Here is a 25,289-nt window from a genome sequence, read left to right on the forward strand (position 1 = left end):
CTTCAGTGGGGATGTTGATAATAGCGGAGGCTGTGCATTTGTGGAAGCAGAGGTGTGTGGGAACTCTCTGTACCTTCTGCTCGGTATTGCTGTGAACCTAAAACTGCTCTAAAAAATAAAGTCCTTTTAAAAATAAAGTGCTATACAAATGTAAGTCATTGTTCAATTAAACAAAAATTATTTTATTATGGAAAATGTCAAATTTATGTGCTGATACAGAGAATAGCTAAAGACTACATATCATATGATTCTATTTGACATGTCTAGAAAAGGCATGTTTGGTGAGACAGAAAGCAGACCAGTTGTTGCCTAAGGCTGGGGGTGGGAGCAGGAATTGCCTGCAGAGGGCACGAGAAAACATTCTGGGAGTGACAGAAGGGTTCTTTTTATTTTTTTGAGACAGGGTTTCACTCTGTTACCCAGGCTAGAGTGCAGTGGCACCATCATGGCATCACAGCTCACTACAGCCTTGACCCCTCAAGTGATCCTCCCACCTCAGCCTCCGAAGTAGCTGGGACTACAGGCAGGTGCCACCACACCTGGCCAAGTTTTGTTGGCAGGCTTGGGTGCTTCTATGAGTTTGCCCATTATGCATCCTTCATATGAGTTTTGTCCTTCTGTGACAGGCTTATTTCCCCATAATGCCCTCCAGGTTCATTCATGTCTGATTTCAAAATATATTATTAAGCTACAGTAGGCCGGGCACTGTGGCTCATGCCTTTAATCACAGCACTTTGGGAGGCTGAGGTGGGAGGATTGATTGAGCCCAGCAGTTTGAGACCAGCCTGGGCAACAAGGAGGACCCCACCTCTACAAAAAATTTAAAAAATTAGCTGGATGTGGTGGCACTACGTGTGTGTATGTTTGTGTGTGTGTGTGTGTGTGTGTGTGTATAATGGAATATTAAACAGTCTTTAAAAAGAAGGAGGCCGGGCGCGGTGGCTCAAGCCTGTAATCCCAGCACTTTGGGAGGCCGAGACGGGTGGATCACGAGGTCAGGAGATCGAGACCATCCTGGCTAAAACGGTGAAACCCCGTCTCTACTAAAAAATACAAAAAACTAGCCGGGCGAGGTGGGAGGCGCCTGTAGTCCCAGCTACTCGGGAGGCTGAGGCAGGAGAATGGCGTGAACTCGGGAGGTGGAGCTTGCAGTGAGCTGAGATCCGGCCACTGCACTCCAGCCTGGGCGACAGAGCAAGACTCTGTCTCAAAAAAAAAAAAAAAAAAAAAGAAGGAAATTCTGCCATTTGCAACAGTAAAACTGTTCTTAACAAAGCAAAATATAAAGTAGAGAAAATAGTATGAGATTTAATAATTATCAGTTTATGGCCAGTCTTGTTTCATCTGTATTCATACTAAATTTCCTCACTGTACTATTTTGATGCAAATTTCAGATTACATTTTTCATTTATAAATATTTTTATATATGTCTGTAAAAGATAACTCTTTTTTACTAAAAATGTAACCAAGGCTGGGCATGGTGGCTCACGCCTGTAATCCCTAGTACTGTGGGAGGATTGCTTGAGGCCAAGAGTTGAAGACCAACCTGGCCATCATAGTGAGACACCATCTTATTAAAAAAAGGAACTAAAATATTATTATCATATCATAGCTAAAAAATTTAACAAGATTTTCTTAATATCATCAAATATTCCATTCATGTTCAAATATCTTGTCTTAAAATTTTGTAATTTATTTGTTTAAAATCAAGATCCACATATTATGATTGGTTGACATGCCTTTTAAGTCTATAATATATACATTTCCCCTGTATATTCTCTCTTTCTCTCTCTCATCCTGCAGTTTCCTTCAGTCTGAAGTTTTCCAATTATATCCCTGTGATGTCACTGAATATGTTCCTCTATATTCCTTATTTCCTGTACATTGGAGTTGGATGCAGAGACTTAATCAGATTCAGGTAGAATTTGGCTATTTCACAAAGGGTGTTGTGTAATCCTAACATGGGCACATAGTGTCTGGATGTCTCTCTGTTTTGATGCGAGCAACCATTGATACTCAATGCCCAGATGTATTTATCATTTATTATTCATTCATTCATGCAGAGGCGTACCAATAAAATTATACTTTCATTATAAAATCAAACTCAGCTACAGAAAACCACCTAAACAAATGAATTATTATAAGACAAACACTCTTGTGATTCCCACCCATCTCATCTCAAAATAGATCTTCAACTAACCTAGAAGTAGTTTCCATGTGCACCATCCCAAACAGCCCCCTTACTCCCTCCAGAAGTAACCACTGCCCTTACTTTTATAGTGAGGACAAAAAGGAAGGACATCATTAAACTTCCTTGTATTTCATTATGGTTTTATCACCCAAATGTGCATTTTTAGACAGTATAGTTTAACCTTACCTATTTTTATTTATCTTTTAAGTCCCTTTTATTTATTTTTTTGAGACAGGATCTTGCTCTGGCACACTGGCATGCAGTGGCATGATCATGACACACTGTAGCCTCAACCTCCTAGGCTCAAGCGATCCTCTCACCTCAGCTTCCTGAGTAGCTGGGGCCACAGGAGCACGCCACCACACCTGGCTAATTTTTGTTAAATTTATTTTTATTTTCCAGAGAGAGGAGGTCTCACTAGGTTGCCCAGGCTTGTCTGGAACTCCTGGGCTCAAGCAATCCTCCTGCCTTAGCCTCCCAAAATACTGGGATTACGGGCATGAGCCACTGTGCCCAGCCTTAAATTCCTTTTAATGTACAGGTTGGGGACACATTTTAAAAGCATTTATTTTGTGTGAGACATTCAATGGGCACTAACAGAGCTACAAAAAGGAGTAAAGGAGAGCATCTGAGACTTTAGACTCCATTTGGCTTTGGGAGGAGCCAGCCTTAGCTCAAGAATAGGAGAAATCAGGTTAACGCCATGCAGTAATGTGCAAAGGGCTGTAGTGACTTAAGGAAGGCAGAAATCAAGCATCTGGAGGAGCTCTTCCAGTCTATCCTCACACTCCTGCCATGTAACACCCAGATCAAATGTCTTCTTCTGGCCAAGAAGTAGCAAGACCTAGATTTACCCTCCCGTCTTTAACAACTAAAAAACTGGACAGAATATATGAATATAGAGCAATAATGTTTGAACATTGGCCATCAGGCAGCACAGAACAGTACTGTAATCGCTGAAAGACTGAAAACAAAGTAGACGAGCTTTACATTTGCCCCAGCTTATTGCCTGTGAGGTTACCAGGCTGCAGGATGGAGGAACCCAGGCTGAGCCTGGCTGTCTCTTTGATGGAGGAGATAGAGCTGGGAGTCCAGGGAGGCCAAGGCCTCTAGTTTGCAGGAGAGAGTACAGGACACGAGAGAGAGCTCTGGAGAGGTTCAGAGGGTTCCATGAATAGATAGCTGAGGACTGATCAGCACATGTGTATGAGGGAACTGTCTGTGGTGGGAAAAAACATCTGAAAGCAGCAGAGTGAACAATTTTTGAGCTCACACAGGGATGGAACTAGTGCCTGTTCCTACTGGCTGATATGGAAAATTCATAGGGCTTTGCCTTAGTGGCGAAAAAAATTAGGTTTTGTCTTAGCATCAGAGAAATATTAGCCCTAGACTGGAGGCTGCTCTGATCTAATCTAATAAAACTTAAAAGTAAACTTCAAAAGGATCAAACTGGTTTCTCTTTTTTCTTTTTCTTTTTTTTCTTTTTTTTTTTTTTGAGACAGAGTCTCATTCTGTCGCCCAGGCTGGAGTGCAGTTGCACGATCTTGGCTCGCCATTCTCCTGCCTCAGCCTCCCGAGTAACTGGGACTACAGGCGCCCACCACCATGCCTGGCTAATTTTTTGCATTTTTAATAGAGATGGGGTTTCAAACCGTGTTAGCCAGGATGGTCTCGATCTCCTGACCTTGTCCTCCCAAAGTGCTGGGATTACAGGTGTGAGCCACCGCGCCCGGCCCAAACTGGTTTTTCTTTCTTTCTTTCTTTCTTTCTCTCTCTCTCTCTCTCTCTCTGTTTCTCTCTGTTTCTCTCTGTCTGTCTCTCTGTTTCTTTTCTTTTTCTGAGACAGCGTTTTGCTCGTTCACCCAGGTTGGAGTATAGTGGCATGATCATGGCTCACTGCAGCGTTGACATCCTGGACTCAAGCGATCCTCCTGCCTCAGCCTCCCAAGTAGCTGGGACCACAGATGCATGCTACTACGCCTGGCTAAGTTTTGATTTTTTTTTTTTTTTCTGTGGAGACAGGGTCTCTCCATGTTGCCCAGGCTGGTCTTGAGCTCCTGGGCTCAAGCAGTCCTCCTGCATTTGTCTCCCAAAATGTTGAGATTCACAGGCATAAACCACAATGCCCAGTCTGTTTTTTTACTTCTTTTTTTTTTTTTTTTTTTTGAGACGGAGTCTTGCTCTGTCGCCCAGGCTGGAGTGCAGTGGCCGGATCTCAGCTCACTGCAAGCTCCGCCTCCCGGGTTCACGCCATTCTCCTGCCTCAGCCTCCCGAGTAGCTGGGACTACAGGCGTCCGCCACATCGCCCGGCTAGTTTTTTGTTATTTTTTTAGTAGAGACGGGGTTTCACCATGTTAGCCAGGATGGTCTCGATCTCCTGACCTCGTGATCCACCCGTCTCGGCCTCCCAAAGTGCTGGGATTACAGGCTTGAGCCACCGCGCCCGGCCTTTTTTTACTTCTTAAATATTAACTGCAATCCAGAACAAAGCTGAATCATATTCACTGAAATATAAAAATATACAAGACTCCGCAAGGTAAAATTCACAGTATTTGGCATCCAGTAAAAAATTACTAGACATGGAAAGAAGCAGAAAATATGACCCATAGTAGGAATAAAAATCTGTTGAAACGAATCCAGAAATTGTTTAGATAGAATTAGTAGAAAAGTGTATTAAAGCAGTCATTATAATAATTCCATATGTTTAAGAAGTTAGAAGAAAAAAATGAGTAGAGATATGGAAAATTTTAAAAGACCCAGATCGAACTTCCAGAATTATAAACAACAGTGAAAAATACATTGGATGGAATTAATACTAGATAAGATGCTGTAAAAGAAAAGATTAATGAACTTGAATACATAGCAATAGAAACTATCCAAAATGAAACACAGCAAGAAAAAAGGCTGGGAAAAAGTAAAGCATCAGTGGGTGTGGGACAAGTTCAAATGGCCTAATATACAGGGTAATTGGAGTTCCTGAAGGAAAGGGGAGGGCAGAAAAAATATTTAAGAAAATAATGGCTGAAAAATTTCCCAATTTGATGAAAACTATATATGCACAGATACGAGAATCTCAACAACCCCAAGCACAAGAAACATGAATAAAACTATGTAAAAAAGACACATCATAATCAAATAGCTTAAACAGCTAAATCCAGTGACAAAGAGAAAATCTTAAAAGAAACCAGAAGCCTTGGTCTGGGCGTGGTGGCTCATGCCTATCCCAGCAATTTGGGAGGCTGAGGCAGGCAGATCATTTGAGGTCAGGAGTTTGAGATCAGCATGACCAACATGGTGAAACCCTGTCTTTACTAAAAATACAAAAAATTAGCTGGGCATGGTGGTGCATGCCTGTAATCTCAGCTACTTGGGAAGCTGAGACAGGAGAATCACTTGAACCTAGATAGTGCTACTGCACTCCAGCAGTCTGGGTGACAGAGCGAGACTCCGTCTCAAAAGACAAAACAGAACAAATTAAAAAAACAGACGCATAAAAGGCATAGATTTCATGCAAAGGAACAGAGATAGGATAATTGCAAATTTCTCATCAGAAAAAAATGCAAGTTAGAAGACAATAGAGCAACATTTTTAAAGTACTGAAAACAAAAATGAAAAAGAAACTAGAATTCTAACCCAACACTCAGATCGGACCATGTCTCGTCTTTGCTCAAAATTCCTCAGTGGTTTCCTATCTGAAAATCAGGCTCCCCAGAACACTGCCTCTGAGACAGAGACGATCATGCAGTAAGTTTATTGGGACGTGCTCTGGTGATCAACCTCTGTGGAGGACTGAAGAAGGCAAGGTTGCGTGGAACGGGGAGTTGAGCTCTGATGTAGTCTCAATAGAAGCCTCAGCTGTCCCTATTAGTTTTGAAAATGGGATGTCCCTTAGGAGGTGTTCCCAATTGAAGTAAGGAGGCCAGGCTTTTATACTCATCGATTGGATGTGGGATGTCCCAGGAAGGGGGCATGATCTTGAATGAGGCAGCTCCCTTGGCCAAAGGCAATTCCCAGAGAACAGGTCAGCTGAAAGCAGTCAGCCTTCAACATCTCATATCTGGGAGAATACGCACCTAGATTCTGAAGGGAGATCTGAATGGCTCTCCACAGTATCCACTACACTTCCAAAATTCAAATGGGTAAAATCTAATCTTAGCACTGCACACAAGATCCTTCATGATCTTGCACACGCCCACCCCAGCCTCATCTCATGCTGTCTTCTCAGCCTGGAAGTCTCTTTCATCCTCTGCCCTGGCCCCACTTCTCTGTTGGCAAACTTCTACTAATTCTACTAATTCTTCAAATTACAGTTGAATGTGCCTCCTCCAAGAAGCCTTCCCTGATTACTCTTGCAGGCTCAATGATCCTTCCTCCCAACGTGGTGATTAGAACCGTGGACTCCAGGGCCAGGGATTGAATTCTAGCTCTGCCACTTGCTAGCTGTGTAACCGAATGCATATTACTTAACCTCTCTGTATCTTAGTTTCCTCGTCTATAAAACAAGGGATAACAATAGTACTCTTACCTTATAGGGTTGTCATCAGGATTAAATTAATTAACATATGTAAAGTCAGAGTAGTATCTGGCAGAAGTAAATAACTGATGCAATTGTTGCTGTTGTTGTTGTTATTATTGAGACAGAGTCTTGCTCTGTCATCCAGGCTGGCGCGCAGTAGCATAATCACGACTCACTGCAGTGTTGACCTCCTGGGCTCAAGAAATCCTTCCCCCTCAGCCTACCGAGTAGCTGGGACTGCAGGTGCACACCACCACACCTAGCTAATTTTTAGATTTTTTTGTATAGATGAGGTCTCACTATGTTGCCCAGGCTGGTTTTGAACTCCCGGGCTCAAGCGATCCTGTTGCCTTGGTATCCTGAAGTGTTGGGATTATAGGCATGAGCCATTGCACCTGGCCCATTGTTGTTGTTGTTGTTATTATTATTGAAGTTGCTCTGTGTGCATTTGTTGAAGGCATTAAGGAAGGAAGGAACTGGCTGGCTGGGCACAATAGCTCATGCCTGTAATCCCAGCACTTTGGGAGGCCAAGGTGGGCAGATGGCTTTGAGCTCAGGAATTCAAGACCAGCCTGGGGGAACATGGTGAAACCCCGTCTCTACAAAAAAATACAAAAATTAGCCAGAGATAGTGGCTCACACCTGTAGTCTCAAGTACTTGGGGGACTGAGGCTGTAGAATCGCTTGAGTCCAGGAAGCAGAGGTTGCAATGAACTGAGATTGTGCCACTACACTCCAGCCTGGGCAGCAGAATGAGACCCTGTCTCAAAAAAAAAAAAAAAAAAAAAAAAAGGAAGAAACTGAAAGAGACAGGCGGCATGCAGAGTTTGTTGTTCAAGGAATGTTGGATTGTTGAGTTGTTGAGTAATCCAACATGTCAGAAGGGGAGTAATGGCCTTATGGGTCCATGTTGGGAAGGTGTTTTGATGTTACAGTAAAGAGTATGCATCTTATTTGGTAAGCAGTAAAAACCAATGGCAGTGTTTGTCCACAAATGAAAGAAAGGGCCAAAGAAAGAGAGACACAGGTTGAGCCAAAAGATAAAGCATATAGGTGGTGAGGTGAGAATTACACGTGATAGGTGGTGGGTGAGAGTGTGGGATGGCCCCAGAAGAGGTGAGTGATGGGGACGTATGGGAGGATGGGTACAGGAGAGGGGGATGAGTTTAGAGGAAGGAGATATAAACATGTAGAGGATGGAGTGGGGAATCAGGCGACACTGATGGGTCAGGTGAGGAAGTTTAGAGACATACTGGGAGTGGGGAAGATAAAGGGTGATGGAGAGAGGTGAGTTTTATGGGAGCAGGTAAGGAGTGATGGGGCTGTGCTGGGAGATGGAGTCAAGTGAGTGGCAGAGAGCGGTAAGGAGAACCTGAGAGCTGGAGCGGGACAGCCAGAGAATCCCAGGGCTGGAGAAGAGCGGAGCGGGGCCGGCGGAACGTGATGTCAGAGGAGGAGCGGTGATGTCAGAGCGGGCAGCGGGCGGTGATGTCAGGGCTGGTGCTGATGCTGGCGGCGCGGTGCATTGTGGGCAGCTCCCCGCTCCGCCGCTGCCGCCGCCGTCGCCCTAGGAGGATCGGGGCCGGGCCGGGCCGGGATGGTCCCGGTCGGAAGGCCGCCGCCGCCGCCGCCGCCGGAGGGAGCGGGTCGCCCAACGCCGCACTGAGCCGCCCCCGCCCCGCCCCGGCCCCGGGGGATGCGCCGCCCCGAGCCGCTGCCTCCACCGCCGCCGCAGCCGCAGCCGCAGCGGGCACAGAGCAGGTGAGGCGGGGCGGGGTGGGCCGGGGTCGGGGCGGGGGCTCCTTAGTGGGCTCAGGGGGCTCCGCCTGGCTCGCCTCCCAGCGCAGCCTTCTTGGGCTCCCCTCCGCGCTGCTGTCGCCGCCCGCTGGGCTGGGACGCTGGCCTACACCGCCTGGGCCGCACCGAGGCCTGGAGCCGCTCCCTGTCCCCAGCACACAGACCTCCCTCCCCAACCCGTCCTCCCGGCACTTTGCTCCTCCCCACTCACCTCCGTCCCTTGTCCCCATGGCTTCACCCCTGGCTCTCCTGTCACCCCTGACGAGTCATTCAGCTGTCTCCATAACCTCCCTCCCTGTCCTCAGTCTCTCCATGCCTCCCACCTGTCTTCTTACCTACTTCCTCACCCCCTCAGCTGTGCCCAGAAATCCCTCCCATGGTCCTATCTCTTCTTTGCCTGTCATCATTATCTCTCACCAGTCTCTATCCTACCCACCCCCCTCCTCTAATCCTGTTGCTCCTCATCCCTGACATTCCCCTCTGCCTCCCTCCACATCTCTTTCACCTGTCCCCATCACCTCTTGCTGGTCTCCATCACCTCTCCTTACCTGGGCTTCCAGATTCCCACACACACCTGCTGACACCTTGCAGAGTTACACATCAACACTTGTATCCACAGGCCATGATGAGCTCCCACCACTTCCACATACCCCTATGTACCATCACTGGCCCCACATGATCCTACCTGCACTCTCTGACAGATACTCATACAAACTGCACAAGCCCTCCTCTTCACCATGCGCCCATGCTCCCATGCGCACATAGGGGCCTGAGGCGGCAGTAATGGGGCAACCAAGTGTCCCGTGTTTGTATTATCCAACCCGGTCTCTGCTGAGCGTAGTCCTCAGACACAGAGAGAAGGATAGTGGAGAGGGAGAGGCAGGTAACCCTCATTTATCTTCCCAGCTCCACTCTTCCTTCTCTTGCCTCATCTCTTTCTTTTTGGTTTGCTCATCTATAAAATGGGAGCAGGACACAAATTTTCCTTATCAACCTAAGAGATCCACTGTCCTAGGACTGGAAAGCCCATCAGAGTTCACCCAGTTCAACTTCTGAAGGCTCCCTCCCACCAGTTCAATTGCTTCTTCAGTCTTGTCCTCAACCTGTCTCCTCCACCTTTTTTCCAGAACCCCATCCCTACCTCTCCCTTCATCCTGCCATTGCCCTCACTGCCCTTCAAATTCCTGATGCCCCATATCCTACTTTGGCAGAAGGAGGGAAGTCCTGATGCTCTGAAGTTGTAAGGATTGGAGGAAACAGCTCAGCTTAGTCATTTGAAGAAAGAGAAAAGGAGTGGCAGCGTCCCTCCCCATGAAGATCCCTTCTCCATATGTCCACAGTGGCACATCATGAATTGGAAGGTGGTTTCCACACCTCCACGTCCCACCCTGTCCCCTATGGTAGGATGTCTAGATGCAGGAGCCCTGGGAAGTTATTTCATCCCAAGGAAAGGGGGGTTTATGTAGTTTCTACCCCATCTATAGATCTCTTTAGCCACCTTCCTTCCCCCACCCACAACCCCCAAACCCCAGCCTAAGTAACTTCCCTCTTTCTCTATTTGTGACTCTCCAGGGTCATTGTGAGGGCACAGTAGTGTGCTTCTAAAAAATGTGAGGGAAAGAGAAGAGGAAAATATCCTGGTTCCAAATTCTGTCCTGGGTTGGCAGAGATCTCAGAAAGTCATGTCTTCTGGCCCCTTGCCTACACACATGCACATCACACACAGACAGACACAAAACACACACAAGCACATACAGACACATAGATACATGTAGAAAAGCAGACAGACACACAGAAAAGATAGACAAAGAAAGACACACAAAGGCACATACACACACAGAAGGATACATGCACAGATACACATACAGACATACACACACGCATACATGGGCATTTCTCCGGTAACATGTGCCTGGCTCTCCCAACCCCTGTCATTGGGAAACTCTCCCTGATATCCAACTTCTACCTGTCCTAATTCGAGGAGAGCTGTGTTCTTTCTTGTTGATTCCTAAGCAGACACAGAAAGGTGTGGTCAGAGGCTCTCTCACCCCATGCCCACCCAGACCTGCTGTTCCCTTTCACTCCTCCTGCTTTCTGCTAGGACCCTCCCATTTTCCTGCCCTTCCAAATTCAGCCCACCTCTGTCCCTCTGGAGTGGCCACAAGGCTGCTGTCCATCTGACATCCATGTCTTGAATCTGTCACTTGTGTTCACCTCATCTCTCATATCCTGACCTCCCAACACCATGGTTGTGTCAGTGGGTTCAGCTCACCCTGAGAAAGGTGTGTGCTTTTCAGCACCTGCATTCCCTTCAGTTAGCACCACCCTCAAGGGGCTTTAGTGCCTTCCCTCATTTTCTTGATTACCACATCTCTCAGGGCTGATTAGCAGGTCACGTTGGTGTGGGTGTCCCATGGGTCACCCCTTGGGTGGCAGGTCTTCCCTTTTCACTAAGCCTCCGTTGCACAACTCCATGGACATTTTGTGACACAGGGACTCCCCTAAGGGGGAGCCAAGGCCTAGGCCTCCCCTACAAGGGAGAGGATCCCAGTCTGGTATGCTCCGTTGGTCAGCCAGTCTTCCTGGCATCAGTTAGCATATCTCTCTTTCCCCTCAGCCTGTTCACTGTCATTTTCCTCTTCTTCATTGGTCAACATGTGTGTCCTGTTGCTGACTTTACCATCTCCAGTTCGTAGTCTGTACCTCCCTTGCACTGGCCTTTATACAATCTTTCCTCTGGTAACTCCTGGAGCATCTGTCCAGCGGGACCAGGAAGAATGCGGGGCAGGAGTGGAGCTCCTCTCCTCCATTATCTGCCAGGTGGTCCTGGGTCCGCAGCCCGCCCTCACAGCCCCTCCGCACTCCCCTAGGTAGATGGCCCCCTCAGGGCAGGCCCTGCGGACACCCCTCCCTCTGGCTGGCGGATGCAGTGCCTAGCGGCAGCCCTTAAGGACGAAACCAACATGAGTGGGGGAGGGGAGCAGGCCGACATCCTGCCGGCCAACTACGTGGTCAAGGATCGCTGGAAGGTGGTGAGTGAATGACCCGGCGGGGGCAGAGGGAGGGTAGCGGGGAGGGAGGCGAGGACCTGAAGATTTGTTAAAACCAGTGCCCTCCGCTCCCCTACCCTAAGAGGGAGGTGCCTCTAAGCTCATTTGCATACTGCTTGCAGGTCATTATTTTTGCCACCACATGTGGACAATAGCTTTCTCCCAGTGCCCTCTCTCCAGCCCCGCCCTCTATCACCCCTCTCCCCGCTAGGTCACGTTGGTCAGGCCAAGCCTGGAACAACTCCTGGTTGGATGCAGGAGCTGCAGAGGCCAGTGTGGGGAGGAGGAAGAGCGGTTGGGGAGGGAGCTTTTTCTCTGACGGACCTTGGAGAAGGACAGTGGACGAGCATGTGTCCCTCCGCTTCCGCAGAGGACGGAAAGGCTTGTGTTTGGGGAAAGAGGCCCTGAAGGCTGCTCCCGCCGCACCCGCACTCCATCTTCTCCATCCAGCCTCCTCCCCTCGCCGGGTCCTGCGGCAGGTGCAGCACGGCGAGACTCCATCTCCCGGCGTGCCCTGCTCCTCCAGCCCAGGGCTTCGGGCTGCTGGGCCTGCTGGGAGTTGTAGTCTCAGCCTCCTCGGGAAGCAGGCCTGCCTAGGAGGGGGCGCGTGAGGGCTGGGGGAATGATAGCGTTTGGGGAGGGAGACCTACTGTAAATCACTCCCCCTTTTCCGTCACTTAATAGCGCTCTGGTGTCCTCTTATTGTGGGAGCAGGATAATGTGGGGCGAACTGTGGGCGGCAGTGTGGGGGAACCCGTGTGTGAGCCTGTGGGACTGCACCGGAGTGGGAAGCCAGGAGGAGGGGAGGGAGAGCAACAGAGGTCAGGTACACTCCGAGTCGTGTGTATGTGCGTGTGTGTGTGTGCGTGTGTGCTTGCGAGTGTGCGCGCCCGCGTGCTTTAGTGGGGGGAGGCTCAGCTCACGGGAGTGCGGGGTTGGAGAGGAGGGTGAGGCCCGGGTGCAGGCGGGTCTCCACGGCAACAGCCATCGGCCGTGCAGGTCCCCTAGAAGCCTAGAAAGAGGCAGCGGTGGCGGCGTTTTCAGAGATGTCTCTGGGACTGGGGGTTGGGAGTGGAAGGGGTGAAGAGGAGGAGACTTCTAGGGGTCCTCAAAGGGTGAGGAAATGGGCTGTTTCTGTCCCAGAGGGGGGACTTCCTGAGAGGGAGAGTACAGAAATGGGGGAGGAAGAGCCAGGGAGGTAATAAAAGGAACGAGGATCTGGCAAAGAGAGGAATGTTCCTCCGAGACCTCGGGGCCTCTGGCACCCGAGCTTAGTTTCTGGCGGATTGGAGGTAGAATGACATTTACACCGAAGTGGTGAGGGAAAGACAGTTTTTACACACATGTGAGTTTAGGCTAGAACTTTTTTGGATTTCTGAGGGAAGGCATGGAAGATGAGTGGGGAGCGAAATGGAGCGGGTAGCTGGGGGGAGGGCAAGCATGCCGACCTCTCCTCACCGCCGACCCCCGCCCCTGGAGAGTTAGAGAGGGTGAGGGGCCACATGCTTCCCTTCAACCTGTTCCCGGTGAGGATGGCACTGAGGTGGGAGGCAGAGCTCAAGAACCAAGGCAAACTGCCCATAGATCTCGGTGGCCAGGAGAAAATGGGGGTCGGTGGCACTAGATGTGGCATTTAAAAATAAATACGGGGACCAGGCATGGTGGCCCACACCTGTAATCCCAGCACTTTGGGAGTCCGAGGTGGGAGGATCACTTGCGGTCACGAGTTTGAGACCAGGCTGGCCAACATGGTGAAACCTCATCTCTACTAAAAATACAAAAATTAGCCAGGCCAGGCTGCAGGCGCCTGTAATCCCAGCTACCCGGGAGGCTGAGGCAGGAGAATCACTTGAACCTGGGAGGCAGAGGTTGCAGTGAGCTGAGATCATGCCATTGTACTCCAGCCTGGGCGACAGAGCGAGACTCTGCTTCTAAATAAATAAATAAATAAATCCTCAATACTTGGCAGGCTGAAGCAGGAGGATCGCTTGAGCCCAGGAGTTCAAATCCAGCTTGGTTAACCTGTCTCTAAAAACATAAAATAAAATAATAACATTTTATTCATCTTGAGGGGTGCTTCTCAGAATCAGAATAGCAAACAATAATAGTAATAATGACTTAGTATTTGCTTTGAGCATTCACTGTTTTCAGGCACTGTGCAAAATGCCTTATGTGCATTGTCTCAAGAACTTACCAAGTAGATTTGTATTCCCATTTATTAATCCCATTTCACAGGTGTGGAAACTGAGGAAATTGCTTAGCTAATTTGCCAAGTCTCCATGACTAGGTCTGTCTGACAAGAATCAGCCCATCCAAGAATCAGGACCACTGAGCCAAAGAAACCTTTGTGACCAATTCTAGTCCAACTCTCTTCATTTTACAGAGGAGGAAGAGTGGAGGCTCAGAGAGTTTATGAAACTCACCCCAGGCCACCCAGAGCTGCCCAAGAAACCAGGTCTTCTTCCTCCCGAGGACCAATGCTGATTCTATTGTGTCATATTTCTCCTCTAGTTTAGGGAGGTCCTTCAGCAGGGCCTGGGATCATGTAAAATTTAGCAGGAGTGAAGAAAAGGGAGATTGAGAGAATATTCCTATTACTGGACTGTGGGCAGGCCACATTGTGACTTTCTTGGGCCCCTTCCTCCATAAGAAAGTACTTAAAATTGTATTTTATGACTGCATTGGTATAAAGATGAATATATTAATATTATATACTAGATTGTTCTCTTTGACCTAAAGGTTCATTTTTTTCCCCTGATGATTTTTTATTTTATTTTATTTTTTTGAGACAGGGTCTTACTCTGTCGCCCAGGCTTGAGTGTAGTGATGAGATCTCGGCTCACTGCAACCTCTGCCTCCCAGATTCAAGCAATTCTTATGCCTCAGCCTCTTGAGTAGTTGGGATTATAGACACCTGCCACCACACCAGGCTAATTTTTGTATTTTTAGTAGAGATGGGGTTTCCCCATGTTGGCCAGGCTGGTCTCAAACTCCTGACCTCAAGTAATCCACCCTCCTCATCCTCCTAAAGAACTGGGATTGCAGGCATGAGGCACCATGAGGCCTCCTTTATGATTTTAAAAGAAATTAAAACATTTTCATGGACCCCCTAGAGGTATCAGGGGCCTAGTCACTGTGTCTCATGTATAAGTCTGCCCTAGCTGTGGTGAAAAGGAGAAGGGATGTTGGTGGAGTGGGTGGTGAAGACACCCAGTTCCCTGTCTTATGGAAGTTCCATAATGGGTGGGGGGTGGGTGGGGAAGGAGGGGAGTAAAGAAGGAGAAATAGGCTCTGCTGGGAAACGAAGGTGGTAGAGAAATACCCCAGGGCACCCTGGGAAATTGGGAAGTAGGTGTCATAAATGTCTTGGCTGTCCCGAGCCTTCCTGACTTATCTCTAGCAATGATTTCAGAGCCTGGCAGATCTGGGCTTGAATCTCAGCACTCACACTTTTAATGTTGATGGGTCCACAGTTTCTGTAACATTATGGATTCTGCAACACTATGGATTCTGCAACATTATGGATTCTGCATTTGATTGCCTGGGTTTAAATGAAACTTGGCATTGCTTTTTTTTTTTTTTTTTTTTGAGACGGAGTTTCTCTCTTGTTGCACAGGCTGGAGTGCAATGGTGCGATCTCGGCTCACTGCAGCCTCCGCCTCCCAGGTTCAAGCGATTCTTCTGCCTCAGCTTCCCAGGTAGCTAGGATTACAGGTGCCCACCACCACACCCCGCTAATGTTTTGTAGTTTTAGATAGAGATGGGGTTTCGACATGTTGGCCAGGCTGGGCTCAAACTCCTGGCCTCAGGTGATCCACCCGCTTCAGCCTCCCAAAGTGTTGAGATTACAGGCATGAGCCACCGCGCTTGGACCTGCCTTTGCTATTAACTAGCAGTGTGACGTGGGAAAAGGTATTGCACTTCCCGTGCCTTGGTTTTCCTTTTGTGCAAAATGGGGAATCACATGACCTTCATCACCTGTGTTGCCAGGAGCCTTTGGGGATTAACTGAGATGACATCAGTGAGAAAAATATGTGGTTGTCCCCTCCTCTTTGCCCTTACCTCTGTTCTCGCACAAGCAAACCATAAAGGAATCTAGAAGATATTCGCATCTCCCCAGAGTTTAAAGTACCCCAGAGGCAGACAAGCTGTTGTTTCCCGTGAGTCTGTCTGTCCCCTCCTGGCTCTGAAATCCTGCCTTTAAATTTCATCTCCAGGAGACAGGAACTCTGGTTTCTCACTGTTCTTCCTCCTTCCTCTTTCCCTGTCTCCTTCCCAGACACAGGCACCTTGAAGTTCCCACCCAGCATTCTGCTTCTTTTCCAAATCTTTCCTTCCTGCTCCTGTCTCTTTCTGGAGTGAGTTCAGTGGTAACCTGGGAACTCCCAGCCCTCCAGCTCTGCCTAGTCGGTCTTCCTCCCTCCATTCCTCAGTGTCAACCACCACTAAACAATCACAAGGCATCTGAGGGCTGAACAGATGTTTGGGGCAGGTTCAGAGATGCAGGAGGCTGAGCGGCCAGAGTCTGCAGGTTGATCAGAGTTATAAGCCAGCAGGACAGAATGAGAGTTTGGGAAGGTGCACAGAGCGGACAGGCCCCCATTGAGGCAGCTCCCCAAGGGGGTGAGCATCAAGCTCTCCATCCTTCTTTCTTTTTTTTTCAGTGGACCTCCTCTGAGGTCATGTACATCTTTCTTAAACCAAACCAGTCTCAGCTTGGAAATCAGCACCTTCTCCCTGCTCCCCATGCCTGCCAGCAGATCCCTCACCCTCCAGGACCCCCGGGCCTCTGAGCTGAAATGATTTTGAGACCCTCCCCAGAACTCAGCTTTGCTCGGCTCCCTGCCAGCTCTTCCTTCACTTTATTTCGGTTCTCCTCCCCGCCTTTCTCATGCCTGCTTTGGGAGGCTGGATTGAGAGGCCAAGAGGGTCAGACCACTGCTCCATTCCCTCTAGGCCCCGGTCCCACCACGCTCCCACAGTACCCCCTGCCCTGGAGAGGAGGCTCATTCTGGTTGTGGGCATCTGACCTAGGGAGTGATGTGAGCTTCCACAGTGAGCATGGGCCACAAACACCCTTTGCTGAATCCCCTTGCCCAAATACTCTCTCCTTCTTGTGACTCTCGGGGGGCTGCCAACCCCAGGAAGTGCCTGCTTCCCCAGGTAATCAATCCGCCCTGAGGATAGGAGTTCCTGAAATTGGTTTTCCTTCTGGATAGGGGTTGCTCAGTCTACACAGGGGATGGGGGAACATAATATTTGTTGTCCTTCTAGAGAAGAAAAGGTCAGGGGCAGTCCAGGGTCCCCTCAGAATCCTACATTAGGCTTTCTCCATATCTATATGATATCACAGGTCTTTTACCCTTTCCTACTACCCACTCTGACATCTGGCCCTGTGTGTGTGTGTGTGTGTGTGTGTGTGTGTGTGTGTGTGTGTGGTTGCTCAGGAGCTGAGGTGTCTGTCCCAGGGCACTAGGAGAGGAGTGGGGTGCTGATGGGGTGGGGTAAAGAAGAGAGACATGAGGTTCTCCCCTTCAAAGATATCCCCTTCTGGCCGGGCGTGGTGGCTCATGCCTGTAATCCCAGCACTTTGGGAGGCCAAGGCGGCTGGATCACCTGAGGTCAGGAGTTTGAGACCAGCCTGGCCAACATGGTGAAACCCTGTCTCTACTGAAAATATAAAAAATTAGGACGGCGTGGTGGCAGGCACCTGTGGTCCCAGCTTCTCAGGAGACTTGGGGATGAGAATTGCTTGAACACGGGAGGCAGAGGTTGCAGTGAGCCGAGATTGCACCACTGCACTCCAGACTGGGCAACAAAGTGAGACTCCATCTCAAAAAAAAAAGACAAAAAAAAGATACACCCCTTCCCCACCAATGAAGGATGCAACTCAGCAGCGGGTGGGATGAGTAGCTGTTCAGACTGATCCCTGAACACCCTATCCCCTCATCTTCATAGCTGAAAAAGATCGGGGGCGGGGGCTTTGGTGAGATCTACGAGGCCATGGACCTGCTGACCAGGGAGAATGTGGCCCTCAAGGTGGAGTCAGCCCAGCAGCCCAAGCAGGTCCTCAAGATGGAGGTGGCCGTGCTGAAGAAGCTGCAAGGTTCGGGCCTTGGGCAGGGGAATGGGAGGGAAGAGATGATGAAGGCAGGGGCCAAGAGAGGTGATGAGATCAGAAGCTAGGGTGAGGGAGGAGATGTGGGGTGGTAGAGGGAAGAGCGGATGGAGCCAGGAGCTAAGGGGGAGGTGATGGAGCCAGAGTCTAAGAGAGATGGGACCGGGGTCTAAGAGAGTGATGGGGCAGAAGGCCAGGTTGGTGATCAAAGAAGTGATGAAGCTGGAGTCTAGGAGACATGATGAGGCTAGGGCCAGGGAGGTGGCAAGAGAGGCACTCACAGGGCCAGGAATCAAGAGGGACCAGGAATCAAGAGTGCACTAGGAACCCATCTTAGGGTTGGAAGTGAGGAAGAAAGAGTAACAGCTGGAAGATCTGTGTCTTTGCCCCTCAGGGAAGGACCATGTGTGCAGGTTCATTGGCTGTGGCAGGAACGAGAAGTTTAACTATGTAGTGATGCAGCTCCAGGTGAGTCCCCATGGCCCATCCTCCCTCCCCTCTCTAAGAGCTTGGGCTGTGACTCCAGGGTAGGGGAAGGGAAGGGAGACTGTGGCCCTGGGAGAGGGGAGTGGGCACGACCCTTTGGGGTGTGGCTGGGAAGAGTATCACAATGGTGGTGTCTGGGATGGCGGCTGAGGGTGAGTCTACACCCCACCTCCACCCCAATGCAGGGCCGGAACCTGGCTGACCTGCGCCGCAGCCAGCCGCGAGGCACCTTCACGCTGAGCACCACGTTGCGGCTGGGCAAGCAGATCTTGGAGTCCATCGAGGCCATCCACTCTGTGGGCTTCCTGCATCGTGACATCAAGCCTGTGAGCACTGCCCCAACACGCCTCTCTGTTCCCTCCTCCAGAACACACCCCCACATCTCTCCCTGGGCCTCCTGGTTTCTCCTCCGAAACCTTGGTTGGGACTTGTGATGGGACAGACTCTTCTCCCCAAGCCCCTCCTGCTCTCCTTCCCAGGCCCCATCTCTTCCTCTCCCCTGCTTCCCAGGAGCATGCACCCCTGCCTGCCCCTCGGCCATGCCCAGGCCTCTCCTCTGTTCTTCCCTTCTGTTCCTTATCCCTTGCCCCTGACCTGAGAGTCCTGGAACCGAGGAAGGTGAAGGGGGCTGGAAAAGGATGGAGGGACCGAGGGAAGGGGACTGAGGGGCTGGGACTTGACAAGGAGTTCCAAGTAGCTGATTTTGTGGCATCTTGAATCTTTGTGCTAGGAAAAATCTACTTAAAGAGATGAAAACTGAGGCCCAGAAAGGTTAGTTGAATGGCGCAAGGTCACCCAGCAGGCCTGCTGCCTTGGGCAGCCACACCAGTTACACCAAATCACACTGCCCTGCTGGGGAGTCCCAAAAATGTGGAGCTGGACAGACTTGGCTGAGTCACCACTTGCTGTGTGATCTCAGAGATGCTCCCCAAGCCCTTTCACCTTCAGTTTCCTCATCTCTATAATGGGGATGATCACCCCCACCCCTCAGATGAGAGGCTGTGACCTGGTGCACACATGTGAATACTGACGTTTCCTTGTGGGCGAGTGAATGTGGGGCTGAAGGCCCTTCACCAGCTGCAGAGCTGTTTCTTGGTGCCCCTTGAGGTTGCCCAGCTGGGGTTGGGGCCCCCAGGGCTCACAGCTGCTGTCTCCCCTAGTCAAACTTTGCCATGGGCAGGCTGCCCTCCACCTACAGGAAGTGCTATATGCTGGACTTCGGGCTGGCCCGGCAGTACACCAACACCACGGGGGATGTGCGGCCCGTGAGTACCGTCGGGGCGGGGAGGACAGTGGAGGACTCCCCCTTACTCCCAGATCTGGGGACCCTTCACCCACTTGTCTTGCGTCTACCTAAGCTGGCCTGGCCTTGTGTTCAGTGTCAGCACCACCCAGCTCTGGGGTCCACACTTGGCCTGTCCCCTCTCTCTGTTAGCCTGTACTCTTGGGGGATGCCACATCCATACCTTGTGATTTTCCTGCCCCCTCTGGGCAGGGAGCAGGGTCAGCAGGCGGGTTTAGGACTGGAAGGTCAGAGAGCAAGCCCGCCTCCTCAGCCAGGGGAGGTGGTCAGGGTGAAGAGTTAGACTTGGTGGCAGGGTTGAGAGGTGGCTGAGATGAGGGCATAGTGGGTGACGTTCTTGGTGTCCCTTCTGCAGCCTCGGAATGTGGCCGGGTTTCGAGGAACTGTTCGCTATGCCTCGGTCAATGCCCACAAGAACCGGGTGAGTGGCAAAGACCGGGCTGCGGGATGTGGAGGTGGGAGGGGCAAGGTCAGGGTGCAGTGTGCTGCTGGGGAGGGGTGGGGAGAGGAGAATGGGGCAGGGGCTGCACTCTGCCACCCCAGAGACCCTGGGTTGGAGGAAGGCCCCTCTGTGGCAGACTCAGCATCCCCTTCTTCATTTGTTTCGGGAACCCCATCCTCTCTGTTCTCACTACAGACCCCTGTCGGGTGAGGAAGCACATGCGGTAGTTTTGGCTGTGGAACTCTTGTGTGTGTTGGAGGGTTGGATATGGAGCTGTGGCCTTGGGGAGACCCCAGTTCTGTCCTTAGGGGACTGGGTGTCAGGCCTCCCTGACAGATGCCCCTCAGAGAAGGGTCAGCCGTCCATTCCCAGGGAAGGACCTGAGAGCTGCGGGTGACTCCCTCCCCCCACCTCCAGGAGATGGGCCGCCACGATGACCTGTGGTCCCTATTCTACATGCTGGTGGAGTTTGCGGTGGGCCAGCTGCCCTGGAGGAAGATCAAGGACAAGGTGAGCCCCGGGCAGCTGGGTCCGAAGTGGCAGAAGGGGTTTGGGGGCAGCTGGGGCTCCATCTCCCCGTGGCCTCTTGCCTCTAGGAGCAGGTAGGGATGATCAAGGAGAAGTATGAGCACCGGATGCTGCTGAAGCACATGCCATCAGAGTTCCACCTCTTCCTGGACCACATTGCCAGCCTCGACTACTTTACCAAGCCCGACTACCAGGTGGGAGTCTGCTACCCTGCCCCTGCTCCCTAGACACCACTCTGTAGGTGACTGCCCCCAGCAGACCTCACTCCTGCTGAGGTTCCATGGCTCCGTCTTGTCCCCAAGCCTCTCCTCCTGGTCTTCTAACTGCACTAAAGGCACGGATGCTCTTGTAAACTAGTCACAGCCAAGATTTATCAAGAGCTTACCCTGTTCTTAGTGCTTTTCATGTGTTAACTCATTTAAGCTTCCAAGCAAGACTTTGATGATAATGAATGCTCCTTATATTTTTATTCCAGCTCTCTTTTTTTTTTCTGGGACAGAGTCTTGCTCTATCACCCAGACTGGAGCACAGTGGTGCGACCTCTGCTCACTGCAGCCTCCACCTCCCAGGTTCAAGCAATTCTCCTGCCTCAGCCTCCCGAATAGCTGGGACTATAGGCATGTGCCACCACGCCTGGCTAATTTTTGTAGTTTTAGTTGAGATGGGGTTTTACCATGTTGGTCAGATGAACTCGAGCTCCTGACCTTGTGATCCACCTGCCTCAGCCCCACAAGGTGCTGGGATTACAGGCGTGAGCCACTGTGCCCAGCCCCAGCTCTTAACAATTAATGAAGCTGGCTGGTGCAGTGGTTCACACCTGTAATCCCAGCACTTTGGGAGACCGAGGCGGGTGGGTCACTTGAGATCAGGAGTTCAAGACCAGCCTGGCCAACATGGTGAAACCCTGTTTCTACTAAAAATACAAAAATTAGCTGGGCGAGATGGTGGGTACCTGTAATCCCACCTACTCAGTATGCTGAGGTATAAGAATCACTTGAACTTGGGAGGTGGAGGTTGCAGTGAGCTAAGATTAAACCATAGCACTCCTGCCTGGGTGACAGAGCAAGACTTCATCTCAAACAAACAAACAAATAAACAAAAACAATTAATGAAGCCAAATGCTTTTAAGTACTTTACATGACAACTCTGCGGGAGGCAAGTGGGATGATCATGCCCATTTCATAGATGAGGGAACTGAGGCCTAATATTGTGGTTAGGAGCAGGGCTGGGCTCAGGCACATCTTCTGACTCCGAGTCCAGTGCTCTTTCCAAGCCTCCATCACCACACTCCATGGGACCCATTGACCCTGATCACAGAATGGGGAAAACATCAGCAGTGTTCTGCCTGGGATCCACTATGTACCAGGCACGCTGCTGCGCACTGTGGGAGCAGAAACAGCCTCAGGCACACAGGATGCACACAATCAAGTGGGTCCTGTCAGCAGAGAGAACCTGCCTTGTGCTCTGGAGACAGCCAAGCCAGAAGTGGAGTGTTCTGGGGACCTCAGAGGGTCTATAGCTGTCTGCCACCTCCTGAACCCAGAGCTTCGCAGAGATGCCCCCTGATCTTGGCTTAGCCTTATGGGATCCCCAAGGCCACACAGCTGCAAGCACCCCCCAGGCTGGGGCCCTGTGCTGGCTGCCGGGGATGTAGAGTTGACAGATAGGCATGTGGACAATTCAAACGGATGCACTGTGCCCTGTAGGGCAGCTGTATGGTGGAGAGAATATATGGTGAAGAGAAGGGAAGCTGCAGAGAGGAGAGGATGAGTGGGAGAGGCGCCCCAGCAGAGGGGCAGTCTGTGTAGAGGCAGCACCCATGCGTGGGTTTGGGAACTCCCAGTGGTTTAGGGTTGCCGACATGCTGGAAATGGCAGAGGAGGTTTGGAGATGGTAACCAGGGGACAGATCTCAGAGGGTTCATGTCCAGTCAGTGGGGCTTAATCCAAGATGATAATTTGCATGTTGATTTGCATATCATGTGCATGTTTTCATTTAAAATCAATGTGCCCTTCTCCTTCCAATGCCCCCTCCAGGCCCATTCCTGTCCTGGAAGGTTCCTGTCTCCCCCCTATGATCCCAGCAATTGCCCCTTCCTCCTGGCTAGCCCCCGGGTCACCTCTTTGTCCTCGCACCACCCTCACCCCCTGCAGTTGATCATGTCGGTGTTTGAGAACAGCATGAAGGAACGGGGCATTGCTGAGAATGAGGCCTTTGACTGGGAGAAGGCAGGCACCGATGCCCTCCTGTCCACGAGCACCTCTACCCCACCCCAGCAGAACACCCGGCAGACGGCAGCCATGTTTGGGTGAGTCTCAGGAAGGGGAGCCACCAGCCACTGCCTGGAGCTGTTACCTAAGAGGGCAGGCGGTCCTCTCCTCTCCTGTCTTCCTACCTGGACTCGCTTGGCTGTCTTTCCTATCCTTAGTGGAGTTCGGGACTTCGGGAAACTCTGCCACATCTCCACCCTCAATCTGATCATATAGTGGGCGTCTTCCTCAGTGGGTCCCTGGGAGAGCAGGGAACCCCAAGTGAAATTAACTGAGGCCCACAGTTTATCTCTTTCTTATCATGCATATGCATGAATTTAACGGCCGTGTCTTGAGGCCATACCCCTGAAAGTTACAGCTCCTTTCCTCAAAGCACTCTCAGCTGAGTCTGGGATGTTTGAAATTGATGGGTCAGCAATTTCAGAACCATGTAATGGGCACAAAGACACAGGTGGTCCAGGAAGGAGCTGGAGTTAGAAGGGGCTCTCCACCCAGCCCCAGGAGCGAGCCAAGGAGAGAAGTGGGCAGGGGCTTCAGGGGACATGTTTAGGGAGGAGACTTAACAGGACGTGGTAGCACATTACGGTGCCCAGACATTGCTTAAAGAACTCTAAAGTTTAATCATCAAAGAAGATTAAATAAAAAAAATTTAAGTGTATATTCAGGGCAACTTCCATCTATGCTCCCAGACTGCAAAATAGTAATAAAAGAAAACTAATTTTAAAAGGAACTCCAAAGTGATTCTCCTTTTTAGACCCATTCCTGGGTCTAAAGGAGGAAGCCGGACAGTGAATGCCAATGGAAATCTGGCAGGTTCCTGAACGACAGTAGGATCCACTAAGCCAACAGAGCTAGATGGCAACATCTCCTTGCGGCCCCTGCCAACTTGAGGGTGGTCTGGTCTCAGAGGCTTTGTGGGCCAGCAATGGTGATGGGTCTAGGGACACTCTTACCCCTGACGGGACCGCCTCTGTGCCTGCTCCTAGGGGTGGTCTCCAGGTCTGTGCTGGTAGGAGAGGGCCATGGGAGGAGAGGGCACCCCTACCAGCCTTGCTCATGGCTCCCTCTTGTCCTCTCCAGGGTGGTCAATGTGACGCCAGTGCCCGGGGACCTGCTCCGGGAGAACACCGAGGATGTGCTACAGGGAGAGCACCTGAGTGACCAGGAGAATGCACCCCCAATTCTGCCCGGGAGGCCCTCTGAGGGGCTGGGCCCCAGTCCCCACCTTGTCCCCCACCCCGGGGGTCCTGAGGCTGAAGTCTGGGAGGAGACAGATGTCAACCGGAACAAACTCCGGATCAACATTGGCAAAGTAACTGCAGCCAGGGCGAAGGGCGTGGGTGGCCTTTTCTCTTACACCAATTCCCAGCCTTGGGTCCCCGCCCTGTTCCTCCTGAGCACCCTGTCCCCAACCATCTGCCTGCTTGTCCTGCCTCTGTTTCCCGGTCCCTTCCCGCCCTAGCCTCCCTGTGTCTCCCATCATCATCATCCTCTGTCTCCTTTACCCTGAGGAGACCATTCGCCCACAGCTGCCTCATCAACTCCAGCTCATGACACTCCCCTCTCCTGCAGAGCCCCTGTGTGGAGGAGGAACAGAGCCGAGGCATGGGGGTCCCCAGCTCCCCCGTGCGTGCACCCCCAGACTCCCCCACAACCCCAGTCCGTTCTCTGCGCTACCGGAGGGTGAACAGCCCTGAGTCAGAGAGGCTGTCCACGGCGGACGGGCGAGTGGAACTACCTGAGAGGAGGTGGGTCTGGGACCAGGGGCATGGTTGGGGCCCAAGGCCCCCTCCGCCTTCACATGGCTGGTCTGGAGGAAAAGTCAGACGTGTGGCGGAGGTGGGCAGACCCTGGGAAGTGCTGAGAGGGTTATGCATGGCCCTGGGGTCAGACTCAGTTGGGGCCAGAGACAGGGCCTGGGAAAGCCAGTAGGGGATCCAGAGAGGTCCCAGCTCATGCCAGGAAAGGGAATTGGGGGAGTGCAGGCTGCAGGAGGGACAGGCTGGGTGCCTGGGCCCAGGAAGGGTGAGGGGTGAGTTGGTTGGTAGGTGTGTGTGCTTCCAGAACCTCTTCTAGAGACTAATTATAGATGCTTCAAGTGCAGCCGAGGTAGACTGTCTTCAGCTTTGTGGGAGAGGGCCTGGGAATTGCTGGAAGAGAGGGCAGGGCAAGTTTTGGGGGTTAGGGCTGAGGGATCTGAAGTCATAGAGGGGAGGGGACCAGGGGGAACGTAGTTGGGGAAAAGGAGCATTTAGAAGCTAGGTGAGCCTTTGGGAGGGGAAGGTGGGAGGGTGGGAGAGTGATCTGTTGACCCCAGATGGTGGGTGGACAACATGGGCCAGGGCCCGGTCCCCACCTGCACTGGTGGTGGGTGGGACAACATCAGGTGGGGAGGCCCCTGAGAGATGTTTCCACCTTCCCTTGGCCTCTGAGTGGGGCTTCACTCCGCAGTAGGACTGGGGCCTTCTCTGCACCAGAAAAGGGGTCTCTTCCAAAGACCCCGTCCTGGGGATAAGAGGGGTATCCTTTCTGGCATCTACTCCATGTGTCTCCTTGTGAGCAAACTCAGTCCTTACACACTCACACA

At 51.2% G+C, this 25,289-nt stretch overlaps 1 protein-coding gene across 1 annotated transcript in view; it reads left to right on the forward strand.

The window, feature by feature from the left end:
• Positions 1-8,446: 8,446 nt before the first annotated feature.
• The window catches only part of TTBK1 (tau tubulin kinase 1), a 45,371-nt gene continuing 28,528 nt past the window's right edge, over positions 8,447-25,289 (forward strand). The window contains exons 1-12 of the mRNA XM_025383220.1: positions 8,447-8,469; positions 11,376-11,537; positions 17,514-17,661; positions 18,068-18,141; positions 18,345-18,485; positions 19,320-19,424; positions 19,818-19,883; positions 20,322-20,414; positions 20,501-20,626; positions 22,586-22,740; positions 23,783-24,014; positions 24,275-24,450. Of these exons, the coding sequence (XP_025239005.1) occupies positions 11,430-11,537; positions 17,514-17,661; positions 18,068-18,141; positions 18,345-18,485; positions 19,320-19,424; positions 19,818-19,883; positions 20,322-20,414; positions 20,501-20,626; positions 22,586-22,740; positions 23,783-24,014; positions 24,275-24,450 (1,424 nt within the window). The 5' untranslated portion in view covers positions 8,447-8,469; positions 11,376-11,429. The remainder of the gene's footprint in view (positions 8,470-11,375; positions 11,538-17,513; positions 17,662-18,067; positions 18,142-18,344; positions 18,486-19,319; positions 19,425-19,817; positions 19,884-20,321; positions 20,415-20,500; positions 20,627-22,585; positions 22,741-23,782; positions 24,015-24,274; positions 24,451-25,289) is intronic.

The sequence above is a fragment of the Theropithecus gelada genome, chromosome 4 (assembly GCF_003255815.1).
Source record: "Theropithecus gelada isolate Dixy chromosome 4, Tgel_1.0, whole genome shotgun sequence".
NCBI lineage: Eukaryota > Metazoa > Chordata > Mammalia > Primates > Cercopithecidae > Theropithecus > Theropithecus gelada.